Source organism: Condylura cristata, unplaced genomic scaffold (genome assembly GCF_000260355.1).
Source record: "Condylura cristata isolate star-nosed mole 26May11 unplaced genomic scaffold, ConCri1.0 scaffold00043, whole genome shotgun sequence".
Lineage (NCBI taxonomy): Eukaryota > Metazoa > Chordata > Mammalia > Eulipotyphla > Talpidae > Condylura > Condylura cristata.
The window spans coordinates 3,431,926-3,448,423 of NW_004567144.1; the positions used below are offsets into that span (position 1 = coordinate 3,431,926).

Genomic DNA, 16,498 nt, shown 5'->3' on the forward strand with positions numbered 1-16,498 from the left:
ACCACTAGCAAAAATGGATGTATCCCTCATGTCTCACTGTTAACAAATTGTTTCCTGCTGAGATCCCAGTAATCTGCAGGTGCTGTTTACCATGTAATTTTACCATAGGAAACAAGGGTGTAATCAGTCAATAAAGTGTAAAGAATTAGATTTTTTTCTCTTGAGCAAAATGCCTGCCTGTGGCCAACAGTCCTGATACCTCCTCCCTTGTGCAATAGGAAAGCAATAATCGAAGAGAGGCGGCTATTATGTTTGTATTCTGCAACTTGCCTCTGGAGGCCATGATAATGAATGCAAAACAAGAAGCTAGAATTTCAGACTTTTGTATGAGCAGCCACACATTTTGTCTTTACCATTACACTACCAGGATAATTCTCCTTCTAACTGAGACTCAAATAAGAGCACTGTGAGTAAGGATGCTTTTTCCGTTTAAGCAGTGTATTGTTTGATGCCACTCTTAATCAAGAAGATAGAAATTCTGTTCAAGTCATTTTCATATACAGTTTCCTTCACAAGGAGACTTGACTTATGAGTGCACTATATTCCTCATGAGTCTCTTGGTACTTTAAGCTACTCCTACTATTCATGGGCTCTAGAACTGTTTCTGCTGTTTGCAAGAATTTGTTTGTTCTCACTCCTTGTCTGGGAGTTTGCGTTCTTATAGGTTCCCATCTGAACCTCTGGAACAGTTAATATGTGAGCACTCTCTTCCTACTGCTCTCAATAGGACAAGAAGGTGCTTGAACCCCTGCCAGATACCCATAGAAGCTGATCCCATGAGACAGCACAAGGAAACTCTGGAATTAAGTCAGTGATGGTAGGGAGCATATCCATATGGACTTAAAAATCCCTTTTCTCTAGAAATGGCATTATACTGTAATAGCATACCCAAGGAAATTTCAGTTACCTGAAATTTACCTATCCAGACTACAGCCAGAAAGCCAGTCTCTAAGCCACCAATTAATATGCATCTAACTTATTGGGAAAGACATTCAAAAGTGTATTTAATGCCTTGTTTATTTTGCTTATACATGATTCTAATTAGTTTTAACTAGATGTGAAGCCTATATAAGATTATAAGCACCAAATTTGAAGGAATTGGAAATGATGGTACATGTTGACAAGGTGCAGTTTGGTAGTTGAAGTAATGTAAAAGACAAAAAAATTAAAAAGAATTTTAAGAACTCCAAAACTAATGAAAGTGAAACACTACTTTCCATCCACAACAATGGCTCAGATTAAATCTATTGACAGTACCAATTGCAGTGAAGGTGCAGGGCACTGGAATTTTCACACACTATTGTTGGGATTAAAAATGGCACAACCTCTCCTGGAAACAGTGTGGCAGGTTTTTACAACAAATACCAATACAATAACTCAGAGGTTCTACCCTTAGGCACTTACCCAAGCAGAATGAAAACATGTCCACACAAAGACTCATACATGAATGTTCATATCATCTTTGTTCATAATAGTCCCAAACTAGAACTAATCCAAATGTTATCGACAGGTGAATGCATTAAAAAAAAAAGTGGTAAATAAATACAAGAAAACACTACTTACCAAGGAAAAAGTGTCACCTACTGATTGAATCATCTTCATACAAAACTTGCTTGTCATAAAATCATATTATGTGATTCCCTTTAAGTGAAGTTCTAAAACTGGAAATACTAAGCTAGGGTGATAGAAAACTGAACACTGGTTGTCTGGAGTAGGGTATGGTGCTGAAGAATAACTAGAAAGGGCACAAGTGATAAGTCTCGAGTGATATAAATATTCAATATCATGACCTGGTTGGTGGTTACAAAGGTGTGAACCTTTTTCAGAAGTCTTCAGACTGCATACTTAAGGTTTGTGCGTTTTGTTGTATTTAAATTATAGCTCAGTTTTTCATAAGGTATAACAATTTACAAAGGGAAAACATCCCTCAATGGAATTCCTGGTGTAGGATAAGACCTAAATATCTTAGCATATTAATATAATATCTTAAATATCTTTAAAGTTGCTTATCTCACTCCTTACCATTCCTCCCCACCTCCTACCACCTCTTCTAAACTATGTGTATTTGGGGAAAAAAAGTACTTTTCTCTCTTGCCTCTGAATATATAAGTTCAATTACTTCCTTGCCTGGAATTCTTTCTTGTCTGGTTCCCCATTCATCACAAATTCCTTAACATCCCTCAGCACTCACAGAGGGAGCACCTACTCCAAGAAGCCTTGCTCACTCCTGATCTGTATTAGGTGCTTTTACTCTTGCTTGCAAAGAACTTTACACTTGTCTCTAACAAAGCATGTATTACTCTGTAACGTAATGGTAGTTTTGCAAAGAAAAATATCTCAAAACCATAGTGGACCAGGACCACATAACATACAGACACATAGTTTTCCACATATTCAGTAAATCACATATTGTAGACTACTTTCTATCCAAATAACTGTTTCCCACACTCAGTGTTACCAAGAAAACTTACCCAGAATGACTTGTTTTCTACAATTGCAAATTATTGAGATTTTGTTGTAAATAACAATTTGGCTTTATATTATTACTAGCAAGTAGCTTACTTACGTTATAGATTAAGCTTCTATGATCTTTATCTGGAAACTTAGCCAGACTTTATCATATTAATTCTATGAGGGGAAAAATGCATTTTGCATTCAAATCAAGTGATTCAAGAATACAGCCTAGTTGTTTTTTTGAAATTGCTGATATCCAGACTTTTTTTTTTATTACAAAGGTCAGTTTTTCATGTCATTTGTAGCAATATGAATGAAGTAGAGGAGTTACATTAAGCGAAATGAACCAGAAAGGGAAAGATAAATACCGAATGGTCTCATTTATATGAGGGAGATAGAGAAAACAAACAAAGGTTCAGACAGAGACAAACATTAAAACCCAGCCCTTGAAAACTTACCATAGATCATCGAGAAGGGGGGACAGGAGAGCAAAGTGTACTGTGGTGGGGACTGTGGGTGCTTTGGTGGCGGGTGCATTATGGTGACCACACCTGAAGGAGATCCTGCATTTCCAGAATTAAAGCAACAGTGTAAACCAATGATATTTCAATTTGAAATTGTTTTTAAACATGTCACTTTTATATGATTCAAACAGAATATTTTCAAGTATAACTATGGCAAGTTGGATATTACCTATGTATTCATTTCTTAATTTTATATTTAACACAAAAATATACTTGCAAGGTGCCAACCTCAATAGGCTATTGGATATTATAACTTTTCTGTTTAAACAGTAAATCATAAGTTTTGGGGAATTTTTTAGTTGTACAGATATTTATTCCTCTAGTCAATCACTGCACACAACCAAGATAGATGGTGTAGATTTTTTTTTCAATGGCAAATAATTTAGGTTTCAAGAAGTTTTAAACCTATTACATGCCTTCCAGAAAACATTTAACTGAAACTTTTCAAGGCCAGTGATGAAAATAGAAAGGTTGATTCAAAGACGCTAGCAATTGAAATTAACCATTGTTAAGTCAGCAAAACCAGAATTGAAAGGGTGTGTGGGACAATTCTCTCTATATTTCCAACACAGTCATATTCATGATGGAGCACCAGCAGAAGCCTAGTCTGCTAGATGACATGAAGCAAACATAATAAACTCAACAGAAGGTGGTAGAATGTTAAGACTGGCAAAATTGATAGCCTGGCAAGTTTGTGGAATGGTAAGGGTATGCAGGTATCTGACCACATATGAGAAAAATAACTGCAGAAAACACTTAGGGTTAGATTGGAAATCATGAACTTTTGTTGACACCTACATCTGTTCCATGACTTCTCAGTAGCCTTCTGGGAGTGGATACTATGGCTTTACCCAAGATGACTTTTACAACTAATTGGAATGAACAGGTATCTCCTTCTAAGTAAAGTCAACCATGTTTTCTCAGGTCCTAATTTTCACAAATGAATAAAATAGCAAATATATTTAAATTTTGTATCAAAGCAAATATAAATTTTTCTATCCTGGCACTGAAAAGTTATCTAACTAATGGTTACTAGTTTTCAAACCTCTAGCACTGACTACTTGTTTATAATCCTTGGGTTAAAAATTTCATTCTGATCTTAATAATTCCCTTCTCTTTTACTGGATGTTTAGTTTCCATCATTTTCAATATACACTAGTATAAATACCATTACTGGCTACTTTGAACAAAATTCAGGATTCTATATACCCAATAGAGTGTCATGGGATTAAAGTAGGAGCATTTACCATTTGCTGTTTTACAACTACTGTGGAGATAATTTTGTTTAGGTTAGCCAGCAAGTTTCATTTATAAGAGAACGCCCTTGCAACCGATTTCTTCAATTTTCCTAAAAGTGGTGACTTTTAAACTTTCACTTTTTAGATGCAGCAGTTATATAAATGGAATATGGGACTAAATCTAAAAATGGAAGTCCTCATTAACATTCATATTTTTTACATATGATCACAACGAAGAATTAATATATCCTTCACTTTTTTTTAAAGGTTTATTTATTCATACAGAACTGGGGTACAGGCCAGAGATGCGGAGGGTGAGAGAATTCACCGGAGACAGAGTGGGGAGCAGAACAGGCAGATCGACGAAGTACACTGCTGAGGGGAGCAGCGGGCGGGTCAGGAGAGGTCTGCCACGCCATGTGGTCACCTCCGGGGCAGACGGGGATTGAACTCATGCGGAAGTGGCTTAAGCTTCTTAGTGCAGTACTTTAACCCGCTGCACCACCAGGGAGGGCCTATCCTTCACTTTTTAAACAAAATCCAACTTAAATATGTTCTCACCAACTCCACAAAAGAGCCATTTGAGAGTAAACAAGCAGAACATGGCATCATCACCCCAATAAAAATGTAGATTTTATCATATGTACCAATAAATCTACAAGGCTAGATTCTATAGTCCTCTGTTACAGACTTTATTTTATACCTATTATACCAAACAGCATTTTAAATGCTGACCTAATAAGATAAAACAAAGATAAAGCATTTATTTTATTAGAAACAAGATACACCATCACATATAGTCTTCTCAACACTACTGCACTTTAACTTTCATAATTTGACAGTACATTCATGAAACAATCTGCAGACACTAGCTTTTACAAATTAAGAAACACTGTTAAGCAGACATGACTGTTCTAAATTGTTTATTAGGTAAGAATTTTATAAACATTACTTATTATTGGCAGTAATGGTGGAGCAGGAGACAATTGTGCCTTCTCCAAGCTGCCTGGTGAGAACCCAGTGAGAATATTTCCGAAGCCAGGTCTCCTACACCTACAAGTGTCAGTACTTGCATCTTTGTGTACTTATGGGCTGGCTTGGTGATCCACTGGGTGTCAGCATTTTTTTGGGGGGGGGGGTAGCTTTATGGAATGGGTCAACGAGTATAACATCAAAGAACTTATACATGGAATCCTCTTTAACCCAGTTAAAGTTCAAAACTCTCAGAGCCCACAATTGCATCCAACTCCTCAGCAAGAGACTGAAGGCTTCAAGTAAACTTTAGTTGGTCAAAACTATGATGGACAGGCTTGCTGTAAGTTGCACACCTAGGGATTAAACATTAGCAACCACCACGGTGCAAATAAATCCCATATATAATATAAGTTTGTTGGGCCTGGTATCTCTATGCATTTTATCAATCTGGTGTGTGTGAGGTCCTGTGGAGCACTGAAAACAGCAGGTAATACTAATAGTGCACCCTGACAATGAAGCACATCATACCACATCAGACAGCTTCTCCCCACAGTTGCTGGATATACTTGTAAGCACCTCTCTTGGCTTGCCTAATGGCTGCCACCAGATAGGAAAGAGCCTTTTACCCCTTAACTATAAGATTTTGAAGAAAGTTTGTATATACTGTTAAAAGATTTTTTGACCCTACATTTTTTTTTCAGATTCATCATAAATGCAGCAAGATAAGATGTTTCTGAAATTGTTTGGTTCTTGAAAACTACAAGGATCAAAATGCCAATTTATTTGTTGTTTTTTGACCCCCAAACTAACCAGTCTATTTTAAAGATTAATTTTAATAATAGTAATAAGCTAACACTTATTGAGTGCATATTACATGCTGGGTACAGTGCTAATCTTACAATTGCTTTATGAACAAAGTACTATTATACATATTTACTGATGAGTAGATTAAAGTTTAAGTAACTTGCCCAAGGTTAAATATCTATAAGTGGCAGAGTCAGGATTAGAATCACTCTCTGTCCTACTACTCCATCCACTGTTTACTTCAGAAACATTTTTTAAGCCACAAAGAAGCATTCATGCTGAAGGATTATGATTCACCTCAGCAAATATATGTCTAATATGTGGTTATCATTAATGAAGCCAAGCCCATGAAACATTGTATGTTATCATGAGAGATCATCATAAGGTAATAGAGGACCAAGTACCAAAATAAGTCTTACAGACAGTTCTGTAGGAATTTAGGAAAGGAAAAAAGATAATTGTGCTCTTTGTCAAAGCTAACTCCCATGAAGGTGCTGACATAAATAGGACCATCCAATCATAACTGTACCGAAAACATTATTGGAACCAACCAAAAGGTCAACACAAATAAAAATGTGGGGAATCATAGATAATGTAGTCCATGTAGATAATCATAGATAATGTAGCCAACTCAAGTCTACCCCTGGAAAAATACCAGCAATACTGTAGGAGATGTTAGAAATCCATGTCTAGGCTCTCTGAACCCTAGTACTATGTGAAGAAATTGGACTTACAGGATTATTCATTACATATTTGGAGCAGAAGAGCAGGGATTCAGAGACTAAACAAAATTTCCTGCATGTGACTGGAATAATGGCATTGAAAATGGAAATATTTATACAGTAGAGGAAAAGATGGGCTCAAGCTTTAGACACATTGAACTTAAGGTGAAGGTAAACTGTCTACAGAAAGCTAGTTTTTTATTTTGACTGTGGTTTACTTGGGTCAGCCTTTGATTCATCTTGTTTTTACAGATGGCCCTTCTGAATTTCTTCTTCCCTGAAGAAAAGTCATACTCTGAAGAGGAAAGTAGGCATGTTCGCCGCAATAAAAGAAGCAAAAGCAGTGAAGGGACAGATGGTAAGTACCGAGAGATCCTTTATCACATTTCAGTGAATGAGAGTGCCCCTCTGAGAACTACCTTCTCAAGTATTCCTCACCACTGCATATACTGTCCACAGACCCAAGGTCACAGAAGAAGGTTTTTCAGGCCTAATCTACCTATGAATCTTCTGACATAGAACTGACTCTGCAAGGATTCTCTCTTCTCCAACCCCAGATTCCTTTAATACTTTCACAGTATGTGTGAGGAAGGTGGTAACATTTGTGCTTTTTTGTTTGTTTGTTTTCTGTTTTTTTGTTTTGAGATCACACTCCATAAGGACCGCATCTCTCCTGTGAATATCCCACATCTACAAAGGCCACCAAGAGGATTCAGTCCTATTCTTAGAATTGACAGGGCACTGTACCATGCTAGCCCTTACATAAGGTGCTAATTCCAATGATAATTGTGTCGATGTTGGTATCAGCTGCCATGCTCAGATATGAACTAGGACTGCTGGAACTTGTTTGTGAATTCCTTGAGGGCAGGAATTAATTTCTCTTTGTATAACCCCACAATCTAGCTGAGTGTTTGGCAGATTGTTGGTACCTGTACTGTAACTTAATGGTGTTGATTATCCCTTTAGATAGATTGTGATATGCTTGGAAAATTATTCCTATTGAGGATGATACAAATTTGAGTGAACTGGCAGTGCGTTCTATGGGACATAACAAAAATTGTGCTAGCTCTTGGGCAGGATCTTTGAGTCACTCCATTTCAAGATCTCACTGTCAATTGATAGACTACATTTTCTTTGGCACAGGGGTTTATACAGTGCATAACTCTGGACTGCTGCAAAGCCATCTGGATTCGAAGACAGTATGTGTCTTGCTATATCTGCCAAAGATATATGTTTGGTGGGTTACAAAGCATTATGACTTTATAAAGATAAAAATGAGACTTTTAATTAAGACTTTATAAAGATGAAAATGAGATTTTTAAACTAACTTTAATCTATGTAAAGGCCAATGATGGAAGCAGTTCCAGAAGGCATGAACCACTGGGAAAAAAAAAATGGGGCCAGGACATTTTCAATAGGGTCAAGAAGAAACAGAACTAGATTAAAAAAACAACAAACAACAACAAAAAACCTACATAACAAGCGCTCGATAGTAAAAGCAGAAAGTAGGAAATAAGATAGGTCACGTGTTCTTGTCAGTGCAGGTGACAGTATCATTGAGGCCTTGAACTGAGCCTGTGGGGCCCTTTTCTAGAGAAGACACTCTGTATGCAATTGATCACCAAGTTTAAACTTAGGAAATGTGATCCATTGAGTTAAAAGTGACCCATTATTCACAAACGGCTTGCCATCAATTTCCTAGAAGTCTTCAGAAGGCCATGTGATGTCAAAATTGAGCCATGGTCCCTTCCCATGCCTGACGTCTCACCCTCTGGTTGATATAAGTCTTTCCACCTTTGACTCTTCTGTTTGGGCTACCAAATCTTTTAATTTACCCAGTTACTGAGAAGGGAAAGGTGATAACAGCAGTATTACCTTTTGTAATGGGCATGATTTTTCTTCCTTTCCAAGTAAAAAGTCTACTAGCTTCTATTTTTTTTTCTTAATCTGTACACCAAAATTTTATCTTAAAGAAGGTAGCTTCCTCCTCACCCTGTAACCACTGTATCTATATCTAACTAACACCATCTCTAATACTTGATCCTCTTCATAATATTCTGTTTTCATTCAAAATAGTTTTTCCCACTGGTCAAGGTGAAAGCTTCTCTTATTAACTTTTTAATTCTTATCTAATTTCCTCCTAGTCTGATAGTCTCATCAATCACTAGATTCTAGTCACTTTGTACCAACAGTAAGTTTATCTTACAATCCCAGGTATTTAAAATGTATTTATTTATTTTACATCATTCTTCATTTTGTGCATTTTTTCATCTCAGTTGTAAGCCCTGTGGACTTGCCACCACCAATTCACCCGTGTGTCATCACCATATTCCCGTGCACTCTTCCCACCTTAGTTTTGATCCTGTTCCCATTTCCACCCATATAAAATGTCTCTGGTTTATAGTTGCTTGTTATTTTTCATTAGGTATTGTTCTTTAACCAGTGTAGCTGGGAGAAATCCAAGGAATCAAATTCTAGAATTTGATTATATTTCCAGTCTTACCTGAGAGGCTAAAGAACCATTACTTTAGATGTAGTGGGTACACCAGTGAGTTAAGGGATGATGGGCCAATTCAAGTCTCCTTTATTTCTAAACAATTACTGTTCTCTGCTGAATGAAATGCTTTATTTATCTGCTAGAGTCACTAAATATTTACTGATAGAAGATAGTTTATATAATATTAGACAGAAATGCCATGTGGATATTGTTGTTTCTCTTTGTTTACTTTTGTATCTTCATTGCCTAGAAAAGGACCTGGCAAAAGCCAGGCCATCCACAGATATTTCTTGTTGCCCTTGAGTAGCTTATCTTTCTGTACAAAGTGACAAAACAAACAAAGTTAATGATGATAAACATTGCCAAAAATACAGAGAAGAGCAGGGTGAAGAAGTGATGGGATGTGCTATATATGATCAGGAAAAGTCTCCCTAATAAGAGAATATCTGAAAAAAACATGAATGAAATGAAGGCATGAGCCACATGAATGTTATGGCTATGGGAAAGTAAATACACATGCTTTGAAGCAGAAGGAACCTTAGTATGTGCTGGAAAGCCCAGTGTGGGTGAGAGTAGAGTGAACAAAAAAGAAAGGGGAAAAGATGAGATCCAAGAGCAAAATCTAATCTACAGCCTTGTAGGCCAGCTCAGACTCTGATTTTAACTTTAGGTGATATGGGGAGCCACCTGAGGATTTCAAGCAGAGGAATGACAAGATCTGATTTATGCTTAAAAAAAAAATCCCTCTGGCTGTGTTATTGAAATTGCTTCTGGGATAAAAGCTGGAAGCAGGGATATTAGAAGACTAACAATAACCCAAGCAAGAGATGGTAGCAGTGGGGCTGGTGAGTAGTGGTCCAGTTGTATCAACAGATAGATTTTTTAATGATATAATAGTTTATTTTTACATCATTTTGTGACTTTTTGCATCTCAGTTGTCATCCCTGTGGGCTTCCCATCACAAGATCACCCATGTGCCATCACCATAGTCCAGTGCACTTCTCACCCTCCATTTTTTATCCTATTCTGTACTCCACCCCTGCAAAATGTCTTTGGTATATAGTTGTTCATCGTTATTATTATTATTTTCTCCCCTGGTCCTTTATATTCCTGCTATGAGTGAAACCATCCAGTATTTTCCCTTTTCTTTCTGGCTTATTTCACTAAACATGATCCTTTCCAGCTCTATCCATGTTGCTGCAAAGACATGGGTTTGTTTTTTTGATTGCTGAGTAATATCCCATTGTATATATGTACCACATCTTTTTAATCCAGTCATCTACTTTTGGGCATTTGAGTTGATTCCATGTCTTTCCTATTGTAAATAAGCAGCAGTAAACATGGGGTTGCAGGTATCTTTTTGAATCTGTGTTTTTGTGTCTTTTGAGTAGATACCTAGGAGAGGGATTGCTGGGTCCTATGGAAGGTCCATCTTTAGAAGCATGAGAAACCTCCAAAAAGTTTTCCATAGTGGTTGTACTAGTTTGCATTCCACCAGCAGTGCAGGAGAGTTCCTTTTTCTCCACATCCTCGCCAACATTTGTTGTTGCTAGTTGTTTTTAACATGTGCCATTCTCACTGGTGTGAAGTGTTATCTCATTGTGGTTTTAATTTGCATCTCCCTTATTACAAGTGATTTGAACATTTTTTCATATGCTTGTTAGCCATCTGCATTTCCTCTTTGGAGAAGTGTCTTTTTAGCTCTCTGCCCATTTTTTTGATGGGGTTGTTTGCTTTATTATTGTTGAGTTTCATCAGTTCTTTGTATATCTTTGTGATCAATCCTTCATCAATAGTATTGTGTGAGAAAATTTTTCACAATCAGTGGGATGTCTGTGTTTTGTAATGTCTCCTTTGCTATACAGAAGCTCCTTAACTTGCTATAGTCCCATCTGTTTATCCTTTCCGTCACTATCATTGTGTTGGGTGCTGTATCTTCAAAGATGTTACTGATGTGTACGTCATGTAGTGTTTCGCCCATCTTTGCTTCCAGCTATTTTATGGTTTCTGTTCTTATGTCTAGGTCTTTAATCCACTTCGAGTTGGATTTTGTGCATGGTGTGAGGTAGTAATCTAGTTTCATTTTTTTTTTTTTGCATGTAGCTTCCCAGTTTTCCCAGCACCATTTGTTAAACTTTCTTTGTTCCATTGTATCTTCTTTGCTCCTTTGTCAAAGATTAGCTGCCCATAAACCTGTGGGTTTATATCGTGTTTTCTATATAAATCCACTGGTTTTTGTGTCTCAACAGAGAGATTGTAAAGGAGTACCTGATAGAATTTTGAGATTGAATAGCTAAGGAGTATAAGAGTCAGAGGAGAACCAAGGATGACCACACATTTTTAGACTTAAAGGAACCAGAGTAGTACTATTGCCATTTCTGAGATGGTGAAAAACAGGGGAGAAGCAAGAGAGAGGGGGATGGGAAAGGAATTACAAATTTAGTTAATCATACTGTATTTGAGGTAGCTATTAGGATAACCAAATATGTTTGCTAAAGAAACAGCTGGATATATAAATCTTCCCCGTCTCAAGACAATGAACTGACTATTTTATAAAAATAATGTCTCATTTAAGTAGTGAGTCACTCTACAACTATCTGAACAGAGTAAGAAGTAGAATAGAATAGGTAAATCAGAGTAGGGTGAGTTAAGGCCAAAAGGAAAAAAAAAAAATGTGCCAAGAATGAAAAAAAAACATTGTCAGTGGCCCTCCCGGGTGGCGCAGTGGGTCAAAGCACTGCATTGAGAAGCTAAAGCCACTTCCGCATGAGTTCGATTCCCGCCTGTCCCGGAGGTGACCACATGGCGTGGCAGACCTCTCCTGACCCGCCCGCTGCTCCCCTCAGCAGTGTACTTCGTCGATCTGCCTGTTCTGCTCCCCACTCTGTCTCTGGTGAAGCCTCTCACCGCCCCTGAGCCTCTGGCCTGTACCCCAGTTCTGTATGAATAAATAAATCTTTAAAAAAAAAAAAACATTGTCAGCTATTGGTTCTAAATCTACATGTCAATACATTGTAATAAAAATTTAGCTATCCAGCTCAGGTTTGCCTCACATGTATCCAAAAAAATGTCATTCACCTTGAACATTTTAGAACATAGGATTACAGGAAAACAACATATTCAGAGGTCAAAAATAGGTATATGTCTATTTTTAAAAAGCAGGAAGATCAGTTCTAGTTCCTTGCATATGTTTATGAATTGTTAGTATCCTCTAATTTCATTTCAGTTCCCACAAATTTATTTTATATTTAACAAGTCTTCTAGATACTAGCAGAAGAAAGATGTAAAGATTAATAAGACCTGCAGAAAATCTTACATTTTAGTGATAGAGCCAATATATTTACAAGCAATAGGTGAAAATGAAGCAAAGGTGAGAGGGTGAAAATGAGTCCTAGAGTACTTCCTACAGAGATTACTATATATATTATCAGGCAAGTGTCTAAAACTTATTACTGGGTCAAACACTTAATAATTTCAGGTCTATAAAACCTGCCATCACAAACAAAAACAAAAGGGTGTTTGGTGTCACACTAAAGAAAAATATACATTCCAACCAAGAGGGTAGAAGGGGAGGGAGAACACCCAGTTGCTGACCTCTGGTGCCAGGTGGAGTTTCAGTTACTGGAGCCAGACGGGTGCAGTAGAAGGCTGCTGCTGATGAGGAGGTGGTTGGGGGCACTCCCCCTGCCTGGCTGGTCAGGTGGCTGGCTGCCTTCTGCAGTAGCTCTGATAACAAAGTGAGTCCACAGGCCTTGCTAATTTTTTTAATTTAATATAATAATTTATTTTTACATAATTTTGTGCCTTTTTGCATCTGTGTTAATCCCCATGGGCTTCCCATCACCAAATAGCCGTGTGCCATCACCATAATCCAGTACAATTCCCCCACCCCATTTTTTATCTCATTACCCACTCCACCCCCATAAATTGTCTCTGGTATATAGTTGTTCATTATTATTATTTTCCCCTGTTCCTTTATGTTCTTGCTATGAGTGAAACCATCCAGTAGTTTTCCTTTTCTTTCTGGCTTTTTTTTTTGGGGGGGGGGATCATACCAGTCACACAGAACACCAAGGGGTACTCAGAGTGCCCAATGTGGTCCCAAGACCTGGGCTGGAGCCTACTACTTATCCCTCCACTCTACACAGACATGAGGCTCTACAGTCCACCACGTGTCAACCAGCCTCCCTCCCCCATCTCCCAGTTCATTGTTCTTCAAGGTCTCTCTGTTTAGGTCCATCAGCACTTACGTTGGATCCCAGAGCAGTTCAGAGTCTCTTCTCTGCTCATTTTTCCTGAAACAATTTTTGGTAAATGCCAGGACTTTGAATATTTTCAAACCATAACAACCCAAATTTACAAGGAAGCCTTTTTGAACACCAATATAAATAACATACTCCTACATGACCCTGTTTCCTATTAAGTTACCAAGTAAGTATCAAGTTGGTCAAATTAATCTCATATAAAGGAGACATTATATGGGGTGTATCAGGAACTCGTCTAGGGTTCTACCAAACTTCTTTTAGTCAATCAAACAAAGGAAAAGACCAACTTTTTATAAAGCACATTTCTGGGAAGTTTTTGTCATTAGCAATGGAAAAACAACAGTTAACATGTTTCTGACTAGACTGAGCTGTCAGATGTTGATAGTTGTAGACTTTCCTCATTTTTCTATATTATTGTATTGCTTAAAAAAGAAGTTCAATTCCATGATTGGAATTTTCCCAATTCCCATTTCACTTGATGCCATATCTTCAGCAAGTTTATCCTATGCTGCCAGTTTCAGGACCATATATGTTTCGAACCAAATCACTTTTCACAAAGCATCTAGACCAATTCCCATTACATTATCGAACTTTGGATAACCATTATCATCTTTGGATGCCCAAATATTTAAACACAAAGGGAAGGTTCACTGACACATAAAATATAGACACACACAAACCTAGTTTTTGTTACCATAAATACAAAATATCACAATCAAGAGGACAAAAGCAAAATAATAATCAAGTTCACAAAACTTAAGGAAGCGTAGCAGCGAAAGACTGGCTGTGCACCAGGGCCATATGTGTCCTGGGCCCCAACAGCTCTTACTCAAGGATTCCTATCAAAGTTGGTAACTTACTATGTGGTCTCACATGTTATCTATCCTACATATCTTTGAAAATAACTTAATTAGTAGAGTAGGGTTAATTCATTAGCCAAGGCTTTCCATTTTTCATGAGGAAGTAAATCCTGGAGTAACCTGCAGAACAAACTGAAAAAAATAATTAGGCTTTGTACTTTTTGTTTTGTTGTTGTTGTTGCAACGATATCCTCATGCAAAGTGTCACAAGTGGCCACAGACTTGGAGGCTCTCAGTATGTGGTGTGAGCCATGGAATATGGGCTGCATTTCTGGTACCAGCCAAACCAAGTAGGATACCCTCCAAAAAAATCTTCCCTTGCAGGAAGCCAGGGACATTAGCCTTGGAATCTTATCTCTCATCACTGGTACTACAGACCCACAACTCGTGCAGATTCTCAGCAATGACCCCTTAAATATATAAAGCTCCTGACCCAGGTCCTCTAATACCCAGCCATCCTGGATGTCCATTAAATTGCCTCCAACTGTCAGGGGCCTTGCATACATGGCTATAATCGACAGCATTCGTAGAACAGTGGCTTAATTGTAGACACCACCTTGGCTTGTTATGTGGCCTCAGAGGTTATCTTGCCATGAGGTTTCAGCCTCTCTCTTAACTGGCCATGTGGCCTTCAGATGCCATCTAACAAATGGGTGAATCTTAGAAGGACAAACCTCCTGTACCCAAAGCAAAGCGTACACACTCCCAAGAAGTCCCAGAAACCAAACTCGTAAGCTAGGAAATGAAAATAAACTGTTACATGTAACCAAAAAAAAAAAAAAAAGAGGTAAAGTCAAGTCCCCCAAACCAGATATATTCAGAGAGGTAATTCCATAAAACCAAAACCAATTTCCCTAAACCAGGCTCATAGTTCCAGAAGAAATTCCATAAAGCCAAAAACCAATCCCTAACCTATACACAAACCCACAAACATAATTCCACAAGACAAAAGCCAGGCTCCCTAAACTGGAAACTGCATCCATCTATGCCACAAAAAAAATGAAATATTGACCTCTAGCCAAAATCATCCCTTTTTCTTTTACTGCCCCCAAAACTGATGCAAGGCACTTGAAACAAACATAGCTCTGACAAGACATAAGGAGGCCTTCTGGAAGCTTTCCTCCACAGGGGTAGCTAGCTGCAAGTGGTAGGAGTGCCCCAGTGGTCACAACACCCCGATATATTTGAGCACTGGACCAGCACACTGTTCTTCCCAGTCAGGTAGGAAAAAAAAAAAAAAAAACCCTGTTACCAGGCAAAGGATCTAAAAATTGTCACCCTGTCAGAATCTTGTTCAATGGTTCTAGGTCCAGACTCCTGCTGCCACAAATGCAAACAAAAGGACCTTTGATGTGCCAAAAAACCAAAAAACTATTCTAAGCAAAAGCATAGAGGGAGACTGAGAACTAGCAGCAGAGAGGGAAGGTGTCAACTAACTGAACAATGGTGTGAGGTGGAGGTGGGTAGATACAGGAGCCAGCAGGGTGCACGCAACAGGGTTAGTCCCCAAACAGGGTAACTCCCCTGCTTTATAAATCTTCACACTTTAAAGCTTCAATGCTTAGAAAATGTATGAAATGTTTTTCTTTCTTTGCTACATCGCAACCTTAAATTCAGTGTTCCTGCCTTGAGTTGGTTGGAAATATTTGATATAGGTTGTAAGTTCATTTTTGCTAAATACGTGAGGCCTTCTAGTTGTTCTGCAAGGAAAGCATGATCCCTTATTGCAGGTGTTGTGAATCACAACAGTTCCAGGCGTTCCCGCTGATGCCCTTGTGATATGTTTCTGTAATAATCGCTCTTGACTTGGTTGGTCATCTCTTGCATAGTACTTAAGAAACCTGCAGAACTTTGTTTTTTAGTTAAAATGAAATGTAAAATACAGTCAAGGGGTCATAAAATCTTAGAATCAGATTACGTGAGCACAGAATTCCTGTGGTGGTAGTTTCCATATTTTATAAATATTGAAAAATCGTCTGCTGGTTTCCTGTAGGAGCATTGTAGAAATTAATCAAAATATTAATCTCTCTCCAAATCTACCCTCCCCACCATGTTTCTGCTCTAGTAAAAGAAGAAAAATGAAAGTGTAGTTCAGTATAATAAGGTACTATCAACAGATTCAGTCAATTTCTGTATCCCAGTGCCCATGTTATTGCCAA

At 37.9% G+C, this 16,498-nt stretch overlaps 1 protein-coding gene across 4 annotated transcripts in view; it reads left to right on the top strand.

The window, feature by feature from the left end:
- Positions 1–16,498, top strand: part of EDA (ectodysplasin A) — a 390,933-nt gene that overhangs the window by 268,563 nt on the left and 105,872 nt on the right. For all 4 annotated transcript variants that reach the window (XM_004694445.2, XM_004694446.2, XM_004694447.2 and 1 more), the window contains exon 2: positions 6,970–7,075. In XM_004694445.2, coding sequence (XP_004694502.1) covers positions 6,970–7,075 — 106 coding nt within the window. The remainder of the gene's footprint in view (positions 1–6,969; positions 7,076–16,498) is intronic.